We start from the raw sequence: 17,451 nt of genomic DNA on the forward strand, positions 1-17,451 counted from the left end.
TAAAAACACTCGTAAACAAAGAAAATCTAATTTCTAAGAGAGTGGCAGCGACCAAGCAATGACTAACATCCACTTGTTGCATGAGTCAGCCTCTCAAAGTCATCTGAAGATGGTGACCTCACATTTCACATAATAAAGCCAATTTAACTAGTCACACACACTTCAGCATGTAATAATGCACTCAGTGCACCCATATCAGATGATGTTGACGAACAAAGCAGCCTACAGTCAGTGTTTGAGGGGTGTGCAAGTATGCGCACAAACAAAAACCCAAACTGATGAACACAATCTGAGTGCTACAGAGCTTGATTGTCTTTATTTATTCCATTTTAGAGTGCCATCGCTGAGGATGAACAGGCTTATGAGTCAGCAGCACAAAGAACGAAGGCTCAGTCCTTCAGCTTGAGTATGTTTCCATGCTTTGCATATCTAAATCAGTACCACATACGCTGCAATTAACGATTAGCCCCGTCTCTGAATAATACTGTCTTGATTAGCAGACAGATTTAATAAGTCAGTGTAGTAAAATGCAAAATGAAGTTAGCACCATCATGCACAAACATGATCACACGTAAGGGCAATTTAGTGAGATGATCTAACTCTAATGTTTTTGTGTAATAGCTAATGTATGTAAACTTTTGCATTTGATAAATGACCCTTGGGCCAGAAAAACAGCAAATAGCCGTCTCTTACACCATTTCACAAGATCGGAGCACACGGAGTAAGGGATCTTTCATTTCAGTCATTGATTATTATGAACTTTGGGACTTTGTTCCATTTCATTCCTTAGAATTAAGATTCCTCGCAATTTGCTCTAGTATACGATATGTTTTTTCATGCTACTCTGAGTTGTAGTCATTAGTTACACTTGCTTGATCTTAGTCCCTGATTTATTGCTCCTTTGTTAGCTCTGTGTTCACAGTCTGTAGTATTTTGGGTTTGTGTGTATTCCCATGTTTGTGTCTCTGCTGTTGTTTACTTTTATTAGTGTCTGTTTTCCCAGATCTACCCAGCAGCCTCCCACAGGGTCTCTGCTGCATGGACTCCCAAGCTGTCCCCCTCTGGCTCTTTTCCTCACCTGTCTGGCATTCTAGTAATCAAGCTGCTCGGTATTAACACTAGTTGATTTACTACTTCCATTTCCAGGTTCCTTGTGGTCTTGTCATGAGGTATTATTTTGTATGAACTCCTGGACTTTAGTTCTTGTAAATTGTTGAATTTCCAAGAACTAAAGTCCAGTCCAAGTGTTTATTTTCACTTGAATGCTTTTTGCCTCCTTCCTCCATTTGGGTCATGCCCCTCTGTCCTCACTTCAAACTATGAAATATGTTTCATTTGTTTGCATTTTTTGGAAATACTCACCAGCGTTTGTATTTCAAAGTGTTCATGTTGCCATTCACCACAATAAGGTTCCTACTTTCCTTTCTATTCTGCCTAGTGTGCACGATGGCAATATATCTGTCCTTATCTGTCCTGGATCGTACAGAAACTATATCATTTCAGACAATATTGATCTAACATATGAGGGTATGTAAAGACCTGTTTTGGCTTCCATTTATGTTATAGACACACACCCTTTAACCGATCCCAAGCATCTCTGAACAGAGTTGTTTTGAATTTTTGAATTTTTTAAAATGTGAGATACCCAGAGAAAAAATATTTTGAAATAAAAATGTGAATATTTTCAACAATGAAAGTAAATGTATTTTGTGGTGGTTTATATTTATATTTCGCGTCTCTTTGTCGTTTTCTTTAATTTCACAAATGTGAGCACACAGCTTCCATCCATTAGACAAAATAACAGCTGTCATGGTGACGTTGTCAGTTTTCATAGAGCGTATGAGCCAACAGTGATGTAAGAGAGGCTGTGAACAAAGCCTGGCTGCAATCAGGGATCGGTATCACTATAGCTGCCATCCTGAACCTCCACAGGTTCATTAACAGCTTCCACATCTGCTTAGCTTTGTTGTCAATCTCTGTGTTTTATTTTCTCTGTGTGGATGTGATCACTGCCAGCTGCTAAATGTGCTGAATAATGTGTGACTGGTTAACATGAACGGGAAGCGCACCCATTGTTTTCTATGAGCTAAAAAAAAACATGCAAAAGATTTCAGATTTTGTTTAAACGATCAATGTTTGGAAATAGCCTTTAAATACAAACACTTTTATCAAAACCAGACCTAATCTTGGCAGTGTGTTACCAGGTTGTTATTGTGTGTTTTTTTGTTGTTGTTTTTTTTTACCCTAAACCCATGTCTTCTGTAAACAACTCTGGTTATGAATAAGACAATGCCATTGAACTTTTGGCTAAGGATGATGGTGTCTGAGGCATGAAATCAGTATGTACAAATCCTGTTTCAACTGAAATTACAAAACAAATACAAGTCTTGCACAGTTTTGTCACCTCCTTCTTCAGATACAACCAAATGATGAATTTAAAGTATGTATATCTAAGCATGATTATTAAACAAACCAATAAAAATCAGCCCCAGTAACAACAATAACAGATCTCAAGCAGATGGATTCGGCTTGGAGCTAAGTGAGTATAAGGGTACATTTTGTCTTTTATTTTCTCCTTAATCAAATATTAAATATTTCAGTTCATCATTCAAATTACAGTTACTTAGAAATACAGGGTAATCTAACCAGACAAACGTTGATTTATAAACAAAAGTGAAAATGTTTCCTATGTATCGCACAGACTGTTTTCAGGCAAGAAGATGGTGCTTGCTATGTTGAAATGCAAAAGAGAGAAATTAATTGCACCCTCATTTGAAAATTGTTGAAAACACCGAGGGAAGTGGCCTGATTCATACCCTCCACCCCCGCACACATACTAAGCGAAGGCAGAAATAACATCAGAGAATATGTGATCCAAGGGAGATGTGTGTTACATGTCAAACTCTTCTGTTGTGATTGAAATAGAAATATGGCTTCAAACACATCAGCCTTGAAGATGAAGCCAAAAAAGTGGCACGCAGAGTCGGTGTGTGATAAACAGGTTTAATCGTGATCTTGTATGGGAATTAAAACTTATTTCATTTTCACCTTTAATGAGCTGATTGTACATTTTTCCATGAACCGTGATGGTTTAGTACAACCCAGAACAAACAGCTGCTGACTCTGGCTTCCGTTTGCTATTCCTGCTCATTACTTTGTCTGCTGCAAAGGAAAACCATCCAAAAAAAGGTTGTTTTGGTACCAGCGGCTACAAACATGATGGCATTAGTTAGTATGCCTGATGGTATCCATCTCTCCTAAACCTGTCAGGGACTTTTTATAGGCTACTTCAATGCAAAGTGCTCCCAGTAAACCTCTAAACATCTGAGGATGAATTGTTACACCACATAAGCACCTTGGTTTCATGGTGTCTGTGGTAAAAACAGAAACTTTTCTTTGGGTTGGAAATTATTACCACATTTCTATTTGGGTCATTTTTGCCCTATTTGGACACTAATAAAGTCTTAATTTAGTGAACTCACATTTTTTTTACACACATTTAATCTTCTAAGGTCGTTTCACCTGAATTAGAATAGACTTGATCTATAAACATGGGAATTGGGTGAATCTGGAGGCTGGAGAAAATCACAGAATGCTCAAAACAATTGTACTATTAAAGTAATTCATGTATTCTGTCTTAAAATGGTAAGTGGCTCAAAAGAGGCAGAAAAATATTACAATTTTAAGTTTGTTACTCTGACCTTTAAGAGCCAAATGAACATGTACTTAACATATAAATCGTAACGAATAAAATATGACTTGTACCAACTCTGCATTGCATTCTGATCAGCAATTACTTTTTCTGCTTTACCTTAGAACAAGAAATATTTTTACTTTGATAACAGTGAGAAATGTCTTTTCCAGGTGATACACATTTGCACTGTGGCTTGTATTTCACTCACAAGTCAGTCCAGCTCTTGTAACTCTGTCCATCAGGGACATTTTTAAAAGTCAGGATGTTCTTCAGGATTGATTTTCCAAGTCACAGTTTACAAGGACAAAAAAAAAAAAAAGAAAGGTGGCAAGGATGCAAACAGAAAGAGACTGAAACTAAAAGGAAACCAAAGGGAGAAAAGAAAGAATGTCAATTTGGAAAGGCTAGTTTTTATCTTGACATTACACTAAATTTGTCAATTCAGGTCATAAAACATCAAATATTTATGTAAATCAGTGCTTTTGTGACTCGTGTAAACTCAAAGATTATTTTAGTGACGTTCACCCTCCATGTCAAGGTTGGAAACCCTTGCAGTTACTTAATGAAGCAGATCTTTAGTATTTTTATGCAAAACATAAGACAACATGTGACGTGGTCTTGCTAAATATCATCATCCAGGATAAATGATCACTGAGATGAAAATGTGACATTTGAACAGTACTTTTTGAAAATGTACATATACTAAAGCTTAATGTGTAAATCTTTCTGAAAAAGTTGCATATGAAACACATTATGAAGTATGCAAATTAATAATTATTTTAAACAGGATATCTGTGCAGTCAAGCAGTGGCATGAAAAAGCTCACAAAATCCAACTGAGACAAAATGTTCTGAGTTTTTGACAAGATAATAACTAAATAGAATTTTTTCTTATCAAAACTCTTCACTGTTCATCACATTTATCTAAGAATAATGTCAGAACAGCTTATGACTGAAACAATACACTGTTATTATACCACACTAGGTAAGTACAAGCGACTGTGGGAAAAAAAACCCTCAGAAAACCACATTACTCTCTCCACATACGAGAATATTAATTCATCTTTCTTACTTTTTTCATCTTTCTATGGGACACGACTAAAAATGACAACCATGACATTCTCATTTTCAGCAATATTTAATTTTTTTTATTATTTCGTGGGCTATGCATGTCTTTCAAAGTGATTTTGAACGTCTAGAACTTGATACGGATCCAGACTCAGCTTCAGGTAAAGCTTGGCCTGGCTCATGTCCCCACGCTTTTCATGACTCAATAAAATAAATGAGGACAGACTCGTGTATTTGGGCAAGCCTATGACATGGACTCCTCTTTAAATCATGATATATGGTGTAATTGGGTAATTTTTGGATTGGATCTATAACAATCTGTCCTTCTATCAACAAGAATTTCAGTGTTTTCTGAACACTAATGTTAGCAGTAAAAGAACAAATAAAGAAAAAATCTAACCTTTCTGGTGCTTGCTGTTTATGCAACATGAGTCAGTAGAGGCCCAACTGACCACTGTGTGGGAGAGTCCAAAGCATAGTGCAACTGGCCAATAATTGATATTTTAAAACCAAGTTTTTACCGAGAAGTACAGAAACCTTTTTGGAAGGTTTGTCCTAATATGAAGCAAAGACAATATAGCAGTAAAATACACATAAAAATAAAAGCAACCTGAAGGGAACTTGAACTTTCTCTTTAATGTCTTCTGAATTTATTTCCAAATTAAGACTCTTGGAGTTTAAGATTATGACAAGAGCAGAGCAATTTTAAGGGTGGGGAACAAAACAATTAAGTCTTCTTTCAGATGCAAAACACTGCTACCTGTATTGAAATACCAGGTCTATTTTAAAAGCAGAATGACAACTTAAAATAAAAAATATTTTCAAAAATAATATTCTAATTTCTATAATTAAAAAATACAAAACAAATAAAAAAAAACTGCTGGTCATGATTATATTACTTGCTTTATAAGGTCATGTTGTGTTGTGGTTTGAAACATAACAGAATGATTAAAAGATTCACTATGAAAACTAAACCTTAATTTATCTACTGGCTCAAATAAATGCTCCACATGCAGCAGAGTTGAAGATACACAAAAGTAATACAATAATCCTCAGCAAGCCAAACCAGAATATTAATTTGTGTCATTGTTCGATTCATTAGGCTGCTATAGAGGAGAATTTGCATCTAATTAATTTCATTCATACCATCAAATTTACATAAATGTGGAAAGCGCTGCATAAAAGAATCTTATCATTAATACATTGCAATGATCTGATACCCCTGCTATAATTAGATTCCAAGGCACATTTTTTATAAATACAAATGAAACATGAAATTGCATTCTGCACTGAGATTTGCTTCAGTTTAAGCCAAACAATGCACTGAGGCATTTCCATAATCCTGATAACATGTTGAGATTTAAACAACATGAAAGTAAAATTCAAAAGGACAGAAGCATGGAATGTTGCTGCAGCTTTGAAGTGGGAACCCGATCAAAAGCCCAGCGCAAAGCAAATTGTGTTTTGTTCCAAGCAACAAAGACAATCAAAACTGTCATCCCTAAAAATAACAATCACACCCTGTCACACAATCTCTGCAGACTCTCCATTAGAAGAAACAAAAGCCAAATTCTGCTTCTTAAAAAAAGTCCTGGTTTCTGAACTCATCAGGCAAACTGACTTCTTTTAACACGCTACGTGTATGCAATTATAATGCATCTGTGTATTTCAAACAGTTAAGTTTTACCTGAATGTCGTAAACGAGAACAGATATATATAAAAAAATACAAAAATTCTTGAATTTAGTGATTTCTATTTCACTTGCATGAAAAAATTAAAAACACGAGCATAAAAGAGCTGGAACCTTGAGTGGAGCAGCTCTGTACCACACTGCAATTAAATAATGAGCCAAAAATACAAAAGAACAGAGTAAGCAGTAAGAAAGAGCTTTGTAATTTGTCATCCATTAGCAGGAAATGTTATAGACAGAGAGAGAGGAAGAGAGAGAGAGAACTGATGAAGGTCTTTGGTGTCCTTAGATGGACTTAAATGTGCTACTGTTATGCCATGTGTTACATAAGTAAATAAACCAACTGCTCATCCACCCACAAACACATCCAGCCCACACACAGGGCCACACAAGGATCAGATACTTTAGTTCAACAGGAACAGGTGGCAAATGTGCCTTAAGAGAGTAGAAGGACCTTGAATCATATATACGTTTCTAAACATTAAAACCTAAGTCAACATTTTCACAAAGTGGAAAAGTTTTCATGCTGGCAGCTTAGAAAGTCCAATAATTTTGAATAACTTCCAGCAAGCCAGTTAGGGTAAGTAGCTTTTTGTAGTCAATATCTTACCTGTGGAGATCAATTTGAATTGCATATTTGCATTTTGAAGTTTAGCAAGGATAAATGACCTCCTGTAAACACAGTTTCTACATAGTTATCCTTAACATTAAACAATATGACGGTCCAAACTGGTGTGTGATGGCATTAGTCTTTGTTGTGTCACAAAATTTTTTATTTTGTCTTAAAAATGGAATAGAAGTTGGGAAACAACTTGGTGCTTTTGTGCCACCCTGTGTCTGTTTCAATGCTGTGTGTAAAAAGCAGCGGGTAAAAAAAAAAATCCAGATTTTTTATGATCCTGATGGTCGTAATATGAAGTTAATAAAGGAATCTGAATGCTTGTTATTTTTCTATTTAAAATAACATAGGCATGAAATTTTCATATAAAACCTTGATAGAGAAACTATCCAAATTTATTTAACAGTAAAATGAAGTGTTGAAACTTAGTTTTGTTTAGAAACAGGAGATCTTGGGTTTGGTTTTATTAGATTTTAATTCCTAATCAGTTTTATAGATGTAAACAAATAAATGACACCACTTCAGGGAAAGTAATTTGCATTTCTATGGCTTCCATCGGTCTTTTAACCATTCAGGCAGTTTTTATGCTACGATCACATTCGCTCATTCACAGACGGACTCACAGACTGGTGGGCAACATGGGGCTCAGTATCTTGCCCAAAGACATTTCGACATGTGGTGGCGGCGAGCTGGAACTGAAATCTCCATCAACCAAGTTGGCAAATGACTGATTATCCCCACTGAGTAGAAGACGGGACAAAATGCAACAACAAGATGCAGGTGTTTCTTAAAACTTTAAGCCTGTCATGATGCAAGTTTCTTCATACAGAAAGTTATTTGGTTTCCATTTGTAAACTGCTATCGTATATTGTAGCATGTGTGGACGTAAATATTTACAATTTTAAAACCAGCAGTAATGTGGTAACAAAACCTTCACTCTAGACCAGCTTTTCGATGTACGCAAATGTTCGCAAATTTTTCAAAACAGAAGTCATTTTGCCCAAATATCTCTTACATTTCTGCTGTCTGCAAAAAGAGCTCAGAGACATTGGTCAAGGTCCGCAGAGGCCAAGTCATGAACCTGCAGACCAATGACTTTTCAGACGGCATTATGAATAATGTGGGGGATACACTGCACAATATGTTTTTATGGGACAGAAAAATCCTCTATAAAATAAATTAAAGTACCACTGAAAAGTTAATTTACTTAATTAATGAAATCTAATGGAGGAAACAATATTTTAAATAGATGCACTACACTAGTGACCTATTTCAAGAATGTATTTGTGTCAATTTTGATAATTAAAACAAAAACCACTAAAATTCTAAGTTTGTAAGAATTAGACAATGCATATTAAACAAATCCCATAGAAAATAACAAAATTAGGAGTCCACTGAAAACTGTGTATGTACTGCGCAGTATATGCCCTGTACTTTGAATGTCTTTTGGATGAATTACAGCATCAGTGATTTGGCACAGAGGCAATCAGCCTGTGTCTGTGCTCAGATAGTAAAGAATCCCAACTTGCATTAATAGGTCTTTTACATTGTCTAAGCTTCCTTTTGATAGTAACCCACAGATTCTCCATATGGTTTTAGTCAGGTAAGCTTACATCACAGTGATATCGTAGCTGAAAAAAGCAGGTATGTGCTGTATACTTTAGGCAGTGTCAACAGGTGCCAAATCATGCTGGAAAATAAAAACTGAACCTTCACGTGGCTTTTCAGCAGAAGCATGAAATGCTCTGAATTTTACTGGCTGTGCAGACTTTGGACTTGTTCAAAAACTCAGAGGACAAACACCAGCAGGTGACGTGGTTCCTCAAATCGTCACTGTATATAAAAACGTCCCGCTGAACCTGAAGCAGCTTGAATTCTACTGCTCTCTCCTCTTTCTCCAGACTTTGGGACCTTTGTTTTGAAATGAATTGCACAAAACCTATTTTCCACTGAAAAGAAGACCCCGGACCATTGCAGTCCAATTCCCTTCTGACACAAATCATAGATACGTCTGTAGGCGGTGGGTATGGAAGCACTGAGTTCAGCTGAAGTCAAAAATCATCAAAAAATATTCCTTTCAATATATCAAAGAATCTAACTAATGTTTCACTTTTTGAACAGAATAACATTTGATAGCTTAACTTTTCAATGAATTACTAATTTATTGAGGTGTGTCATTGATGTCTATACGTGAATAAATCTGCCTTTTTTTTCCTGGCCTTTATGTCAAACAAATAAAATTTTAAAAAAAGCTTCCGGATTAAATTTATGACGTACTGATTTCTTTACGAGTCTCATTAAAAAAAGTGGACCCATTCTCTCCCTGCTGCCCATTAGTGTCCACAAAACTGGTACATGATAGACACCATAATCACCCAGATAGGCTGAAAAAGTAAAACATGTCAAACTAATTTAAGAAATCAATATCTATCTTCTGACGCAGGAAAATGCTCAAAGCTCTAGGGCCTTAAAGACACAGAATGGCTCTAATAAGAATCCTATTAGAGACTGGCCCTGTTTCACTAACAGCGCTAAACATGAAAAATATGAAAGAACATGCACTGCTTGTGGGGGAATTTGTGATTGCTTTCTCAGCCCATTGATTCGAACTCACCCTAAAGTCGATTCCCACTGTGGAGATGAAGCTGCCGGCAAGGAAAGCCCCGTCTTTGAAACGGACCAGCAGGCAGGTTTTCCCAACTCCGGAGTCACCGACAAGCATAACCTGCATAAAACACATGAGCTGAAAAGTCAATTTGGAAGGATGGGATGAGTAGTGCTAAACACTGAACGCATGATTATTAATAAATTAGTACATCCAGGGGAAAAAAAGGAAATAAAAATCCTATGTAGGGGTGTGAAAAGACTGCAGTCCCTCTGTATTTCTGTGTTTGGTCAGTGAAGAGTGCACACATGACTGAGTTTGTGGACAGTGGATGACCCTGCATCCTTCCTGTAAGTGTGTCCGTGCATGCTGAACAAACATACATTGCTGCGCTTCTTTGTCACAGACACATGGTTTTCATTCAGAGCTGTGATTGGATTAAATGTTTTATGTGATTACAGTTATCAGGTTAGCTGAGGGACTCTGGGACCCAGATATGGAAATCAAAAGTGGCTCCTGGGTCCAGAGCGGAAGCAGACAGGAGACGAAAGACAAAGGAAGCAGAGAAACAGGGTCACTGAGCAGATGCACAGTTACAGTACCAGTTCTTATGCTTCTGGGTTTTTTTTCTATTATTTATTATCATTACTTGAATTCAACAAGATTCATTAGTGACTAAAAGCTACAATGCTAACACAGAAAACTATAGTGCCTTGGAACAAGTGTCAGAATCTGCTGACAGTTACAGATTTGGGCCTTTATTGAAGAGTAACAAGAAGAAAGTGGTTGTTGAAATGAAGCCAAAAACTCATATTGGTATTTGCTATAAGCCATTTAGTGGACGCAGTAAATATGCAGAAGAATGTGCTTCAGTGAGAGATGAGACCATGGTTTAACGTTCTGGTCAACATGCAAAATGGCAGAGCATTGCACATCAGCCTGAACACATCATAACATAATGGTGCTGACTGCATCATGTGCAGCTGCATTTCAACTGCAGATCACATTTTATTGAAAGAAGGTTCTCAAAGGTAAGGATGCAATGGGACTGAACCCAGCCTTTTCAGAATGTACTTGGATTAAAAATAGAAGCGTCACAACTTTATATTGGTCTATCACATAAACCTCCCTTACAAATGCACTGAAGTTTGTGGCAGAGTGTGAAAAAGTTTAATTAACTGTGGATTCATATATAGCAATGTCGTAATATAGTGCGAAAAGAGCAACAAACTTGCTTCAAAACAGTCGCTTCAAAAACATAAAGTAGACTTGAAGCGTTTTGGTGGCACACAATGAAAACCCGTGGGTGTGAATCTGTTTGCGTTTCTGTGAAGTGGCAGCTCTCCACTCACAAGCGTCCTCTCCGAGCATGAAACCATGCAACAATTGCTTCGTGTGTGTGCAAAGGTGCACACACACACACACACACACACACACACACACACACACACACACACACACACACACACACACACACACACACACACACACACACACACACACACACACACACACCTATACAGGTCCCGGTGAATTGTAAGGACAATTTTTCCGAACCAGTCACAGTGGTGAATTATGGGAGCACCCCTTTCCACTTGCTCTACAGACCGGCTGAATGTGTCAAAAAATCTTTAATGAGCCACTCAACAAAGATCTCAGTTAAAATTGTGTTTACACACTACACAACTCTAAATATAATGACCTGACTTTATGCAACATTAACAGGACATCGGTAATTAGATAAATAAGCCACACCCCCTGCATAACAATACATTATAAGTACCAATGAGAATTGCAAGGACATTTAAAATAAGACTTCAAAGAATGTCACTAAAACATACTAAAGTACCCAAATGAGCATCAAATGGATTAATTCACACCCTGCAATAATGGTAGTGTTCATTTGTCATGAACACAGGCACGGACTACAAAAATCTCAGTCAAAATATGAAAAAAATAATGATCAAATAGAAATATGGTCAGCAATATAGTGCTTGTTCATTACCTATAGGGTAATGTTTAGACCTATACAAATTAAAATGTATTATGGAATAAACAAACGACATTGTCTTTTGCAATTTTTATTTTTTGGAGCAAACCAAAACACAGGATCCTATCAAGCTTAGTTTTTCAAAACAGTTTGACTTTAGTCAATAATGAAGTTAAACCCAAGTTCTTCTAGATACCACACAATACACATGACCCAAACAAAACAAAAATCTTACTTAAACAGATTGAGAAGCAAACAAATCTCTCTTTGAAGCAGGTTTTAAGAATACTATTCTACTCAAATATTAATCCTGAAGCCCTTTCAAATTAAGGTACAATGCTCTACAAAGCATTGTGCCTCATTTCAACTAAAGGTGAAGCCCAACTTAACAAAAGAAAACAAAAAATTAATTGTGATACCTTTAAGAAAACATATTACTAGAACAATTTTACCTTTTTCAACAACCTGAAAATCAATTCTCTGAATTACTTTGAAAATGATTAAGAGTTCAAGTTTTGTTGAGTCTCTTCAACATCCATCTTGGACCAACTTAGAAATCAGAGCACATTATAGAAAACTACTCCAAAAATAAACAAGCAAACAAAACAAAAAAAAGGTAAAGGTTAAAAACAAAATGCCTTTTCCTTTAAATGTTACTTTTAACAGTACATACTCTCTAATACAATGAGCCGTTTATACTCACCTAAGAGTTGAACTTCTGGGTTTTTATTTTTTAAAACAACAGAATGCTTGAAAGTTCTTAAGATTTTGTTTAGAACATCTTGGCTCAAGATTTATCTGACATTTTTACTTTTTCTATTGGACACACCATAATTTCTAACAAAGTCTTATGTTCTGAATTGAGCGGTTTATTAAAGCAGGATGTTCTGTCTGTTGACACTGTTGAATTTCAACAAAACTTGCCAGCTTCCCAGTGTCAATGTATTTCTGAAAATATTTCAACACTGCTGCAATTTCTGTAGGAGACCAGGGACGTTTTAGATTTCTCTGAGGATGGTCCTTTTCAGGATAATCTACAAACAAGAGAGACAATTTTACTTTTTAAAATATAAATCATATGTAGGAGTCTGTTACTGAACACTATTGAGTAACACTGTATATAGAGCTATGGGAAAGCTAGATAAGTTGTTTGGCAATAGCATTTTAAGCAAGGTGCTAGTGATTGCCAACAATATTACTCTTCGGGTCAGCTATACACAGTCCTCATTATGCTGTCCCCTGACAGGAAGAAGCATTGCTGGGACTGTGTCTACACTTTCAAAAACCCATGTCCACTAAAATACCTGTCATACAAATTACAAAGATTTCAAAGTCAGACAGGTGTTCACCTGTGGTTCCAGAGACGAGGATAGTGATCCCATTGGTTCTTCACCGACAGTTTTGTTAGGATGAGCAGAAAACTGTGGAGAAGACAGCAAACGAGTCATTAAGATTAATATAATATTCACTTCAAGTTAGAACACTATAGAGAGACACTGTATAAAGAGCTAATGTAAAGCTAGGCAAGTTGTTTGGCAATAGTATTTTAAGCAAGGTCCTATTGATTGACAACAATATTACTCTATGGGTCATCTATACACAGTCCTCATAATGTTGTCCCCTGACAGGAATAAACATTGCTGGGACTGTGTCTACACTCTCAAAAACCCATGTCCACTAAAATACCTGTCAGACAAATTACAAAGATTTCCAAGTCGGACAGCTGTTCACCTGTGGTACAAGAGATGAGGACAGTGATCCCATCGGATCATCACCTACAGTTTTGTCAGGGTGAGCAGAAACCTGTGGAAAAGACAGCAAACGAGTCATCAAGATTCATTTAAAATTAACACCAAGGTACAACACTATTGAGTAACACTGTATATAGAGCTATGGGAAAGCTAGATAAGTTGTTTGGCAATAGCATTTTAAGCAAGGTGCTAGTGATTGCCAACAATATTACTCTTCGGGTCAGCTATACACAGTCCTCATTACGCTGTCCCCTGACAGGAACAAGCATTGCTGGGACTGTGTCTACACTTTCAAAAACCCATGTCCACTAAAATACCTGTCAGACAAATTACAAAGATTTCCAAGTCAGACAGCTGTTCACCTGTGGTTCAAGAGACGAGGATAGTGATCCCATTGGTTCTTCACCGACAGTTTTGTTAGGATGAGCAGAAACCTGTGGAGAAGACAGCAAACGAGTCATTCAGATTAATTTAATATTGACTTCAAGTTAGAACACTATAGAGAGACACAGTATGAAGAGCTAATGTAAAGCTAGGCAAGTTGTTTGGCAATAGTATTTAAGCAAGGTCCTATTGATTGACAACAATATTACTCTATGGGTCATCTATACACAGTCCTCATTATGCTGTCCCCTGACAGGAATAAACATTACTGGGACTGTGTCTACTCTCTCTAAAACCCATGTCCACTAAAATACCTGTCAGACAAATTACAAAGATTTCCAAGTCGGACAGCTGTTCACCTGTGGTTCATGAAACAAGGATAGTGATCCCATCGGTTGTTCATCTACAGTTTTGTCAGGGTGAGCAGAAAACTGTGGAGAAGACAGCAAACGAGTCATTAAGATTCATTTAAAATTAACACCAAGGTAGAACACTATCGAAAAACACTGTCAATAGAGCTATGGAAAGCTAGGAAAGTTGTTTGGCAATAGCATTTTAAGCCAGGTGCTAGTGATTGCCAACAATATTACTCTTCGGGTCAGCTATACACAGTCCTCATTATGCTGTCCCCTGACAGGAACAAGCATTGCTGGGACTGTGTCTACTCTCTCAAAAATCCATGTCCACTAAAATACCTGTCAGACAAATTACAAAGATTTCCAAGTCAGACAGCTGTTCACCTGTGGTTCAAGAGACAAGGATAGTGATCTCATTGGTTCTTCACCTACACTTTTGTTAGGATGAGCAGAAACCTGTGGAGAGGACAGCAAACGAGTCATTCAGATTAATTTAATATTGACTTCAAGTTAGAACACTATAGAGAGACACTGTATGAAGAGCTAATGTAAAGCTAGGCAAGTTGTTTGGCAATAGTATTTTAAGCAAGGTCCTATTGATTGACAACAATATTACTCTATGGGTCATCTATACACAGTCCTCATTATGCTGTCCCCTGACAGGAATAAACATTACTGGGACTGTGTCTACTCTCTCTAAAACCCATGTCCACTAAAATACCTGTCAGACAAATTACAAAGATTTCCAAGTCGGACAGCTGTTCACCTGTGGTTCATGAAACAAGGATAGTGATCCCATCGGTTGTTCATCTACAGTTTTGTCAGGGTGAGCAGAAAACTGTGGAGAAGACAGCAAACGAGTCATTAAGATTCATTTAAAATTAACACCAAGGTAGAACACTATCGAAAAACACTGTCAATAGAGCTATGGAAAGCTAGGAAAGTTGTTTGGCAATAGCATTTTAAGCCAGGTGCTAGTGATTGCCAACAATATTACTCTTCGGGTCAGCTATACACAGTCCTCATTATGCTGTCCCCTGACAGGAACAAGCATTGCTGGGACTGTGTCTACTCTCTCAAAAATCCATGTCCACTAAAATACCTGTCAGACAAATTACAAAGATTTCCAAGTCAGACAGCTGTTCACCTGTGGTTCAAGAGACGAGGATAGTGATCCCATTGGTTCTTCACCGACAGTTTTGTTAGGATGAGCAGAAACCTGTGGAGAAGACAGCAAACGAGTCATTCAGATTAATTTAATATTGACTTCAAGTTAGAACACTATAGAGAGACACTGTATGAAGAGCTAATGTAAAGCTAGGCAAGTTGTTTGGCAATAGTATTTTAAGCAAGGTCCTATTGATTGACAACAATATTACTCTATGGGTCATCTATACACAGTCCTCATTATGCTGTCCCCTGACAGGAATAAACATTACTGGGACTGTGTCTACTCTCTCTAAAACCCATGTCCACTAAAATACCTGTCAGACAAATTACAAAGATTTCCAAGTCGGACAGCTGTTCACCTGTGGTTCATGAAACAAGGATAGTGATCCCATCGGTTGTTCATCTACAGTTTTGTCAGGGTGAGCAGAAAACTGTGGAGAAGACAGCAAACGAGTCATTAAGATTCATTTAAAATTAACACCAAGGTAGAACACTATCGAAAAACACTGTCAATAGAGCTATGGAAAGCTAGGAAAGTTGTTTGGCAATAGTATTTTAAGCAAGGTCCTAGTGATTGCCAACAATATTACTCTATGGGTCATCTATACACAGTCCTCATAATGCTGTCCCTTGACAGGAAGAAGCATTGCTGGGACTATGTCTACTCTCTCAGAAACACATGTCCACTAAAATGCCTGTCAGAAAATTTACAAAGATTTCCAAGTCGGACAGCTGTTCACCTGTGGTTCAAGAGATGAGGACAGTGATCCCATTGGTTCATCACCTACAGTTCTGTCAGGGTGAGCAGAAACCTGTGGAGAAGACAGCAATTGAGTCATTAAGATTAATTTAATATTGACTTCACGATAGAACACTATAGAGAGGCACTGTATAAAGAGCTATGGTAAAGCTAGATAAGTTGTTTGGCAATAGAATTTTAAGCAAGGTCCTAGTGATTGCCAACAATATTACTCTTAAGGTCATCTATACACAGTCCTCATAATGCTGTCCCTTCACAGGAACAAGCATTGCTGGGACTGTGTCTACACTCTCAAAAACCCATGTCCACTAAAATACCTGTCAGACAAATTACAAATATTTTCAAGTCGGACAGCTGTTCACCTGTAGTTCAAGAGATGAGGACAGTGATCCCATCGGTTCATCACCTACAGTTCTGTCAGCTTGAGCAGAAAACTGTGGAGAAGACAGGAAACGAGTCATTAAGATTAATTTAAAATTAACACCTGGGTAGAACACTATTGAGTAACACTGGCAATAGAGCTATGGAAAACTAGGAAAGTTGTTTGGCAATAGTATTTTAAGCAAGGTCCTAGTGATTGCCAACAATATTACTCTTCGGGTCATCTATACACAGTCCTCATAATGCTCTCCCCTGAAAGGATTAAGCATTGCTGGGACTGTGTCTACTCTCTCAGAAACACATGTCCACTAAAATGCCTGTCAGAAAATTTACAAAGATTTCCAAGTCGGACAGCTGTTCACCTGTGGTTCAAGAGGCGAGGATAGTGATCCCAACGTTTCTTCACCTACAGTTTTGTCAGGATGAGCAGAAACCTGTGGAGAAGACAGCAAACGAGTCATTAAGATTAATTTAATATTGACTTCAAGTTACAACACTATAGAAAGAGGTATGGTAAAGCTAGGCAATTTGTTTGGCAATAGTATTTTAAGCATGGTCCTAGTGATTGCCAACAATATTACTCTTCGGGTCAGCTATACACAGTCCTCATAATGCTGTCCCCTGACAGGAATAAGCATTGCTGGGACTGTGTCTACACTCTCAAAAACCCATGTGTACTAAAATACCTGTCAGACAAATTACAAAGATTTCCAAGTCGGACAGCTGTTCACCTGTGGTTCAAGAGATGAGGACAGTGATCCCATTGGTTCATCACCTACAGTTCTGTCAGGGTGAGCAGAAACATGTGGAGAAGACAGCAATTGAGTCATTAAGATTAATTTAATATTGACTTCACGTTAGAACACTATAGAGAGACAATGTATAAAGATCTATGGTAAAGCTAGGAAAGTTGTTTGGCAATAGTATTTTAAGCAAGGTCCTATTGATTGCCAACAATATTACTCTTCGGGTCATCTATACACA

General features: G+C 37.3%; 2 protein-coding genes across 4 annotated transcripts in view; both read right to left on the reverse strand.

Annotated features, from left to right (window-relative positions):
* The window catches only part of LOC103468887 (ras-related protein Rab-26), a 49,420-nt gene that overhangs the window by 25,729 nt on the left and 6,240 nt on the right, over positions 1-17,451 (reverse strand). For both annotated transcript variants that reach the window (XM_081610045.1, XM_081610046.1), the window contains exon 2: positions 9,685-9,795. In XM_081610045.1, the coding sequence (XP_081466171.1) occupies positions 9,685-9,795 (111 nt within the window). The remainder of the gene's footprint in view (positions 1-9,684; positions 9,796-17,451) is intronic.
* Positions 14,522-17,449, reverse strand: LOC145552687 (uncharacterized). 2 transcript variants are annotated; one of them, XR_014088818.1, is made up of 7 exons: positions 17,199-17,449; positions 16,830-16,901; positions 16,449-16,520; positions 16,067-16,138; positions 15,686-15,757; positions 14,923-15,375; positions 14,522-14,612 (listed from the first exon to the last, which is right to left on the reverse strand). XR_014088818.1 is itself a non-coding variant. In XM_081610471.1 (6 exons), exons 1-6 carry the CDS (start codon positions 17,295-17,297, stop codon positions 15,271-15,273), a joined length of 492 nt encoding a protein of 163 aa, XP_081466597.1. In that variant the 5' UTR covers positions 17,298-17,449; the 3' UTR covers positions 14,675-15,270. The 2 variants fall into 2 exon arrangements, 1 of the variants encoding a protein (XP_081466597.1); XM_081610471.1 differs by lacking the exon at positions 14,522-14,612 and having other exon boundaries at positions 14,675-15,375.

This window comes from Poecilia reticulata, chromosome 8 (assembly GCF_904066995.2).
Source record: "Poecilia reticulata chromosome 8, P_reticulata-male-v2, whole genome shotgun sequence".
NCBI classification, from domain to species: Eukaryota; Metazoa; Chordata; class Actinopteri; order Cyprinodontiformes; family Poeciliidae; genus Poecilia; species Poecilia reticulata.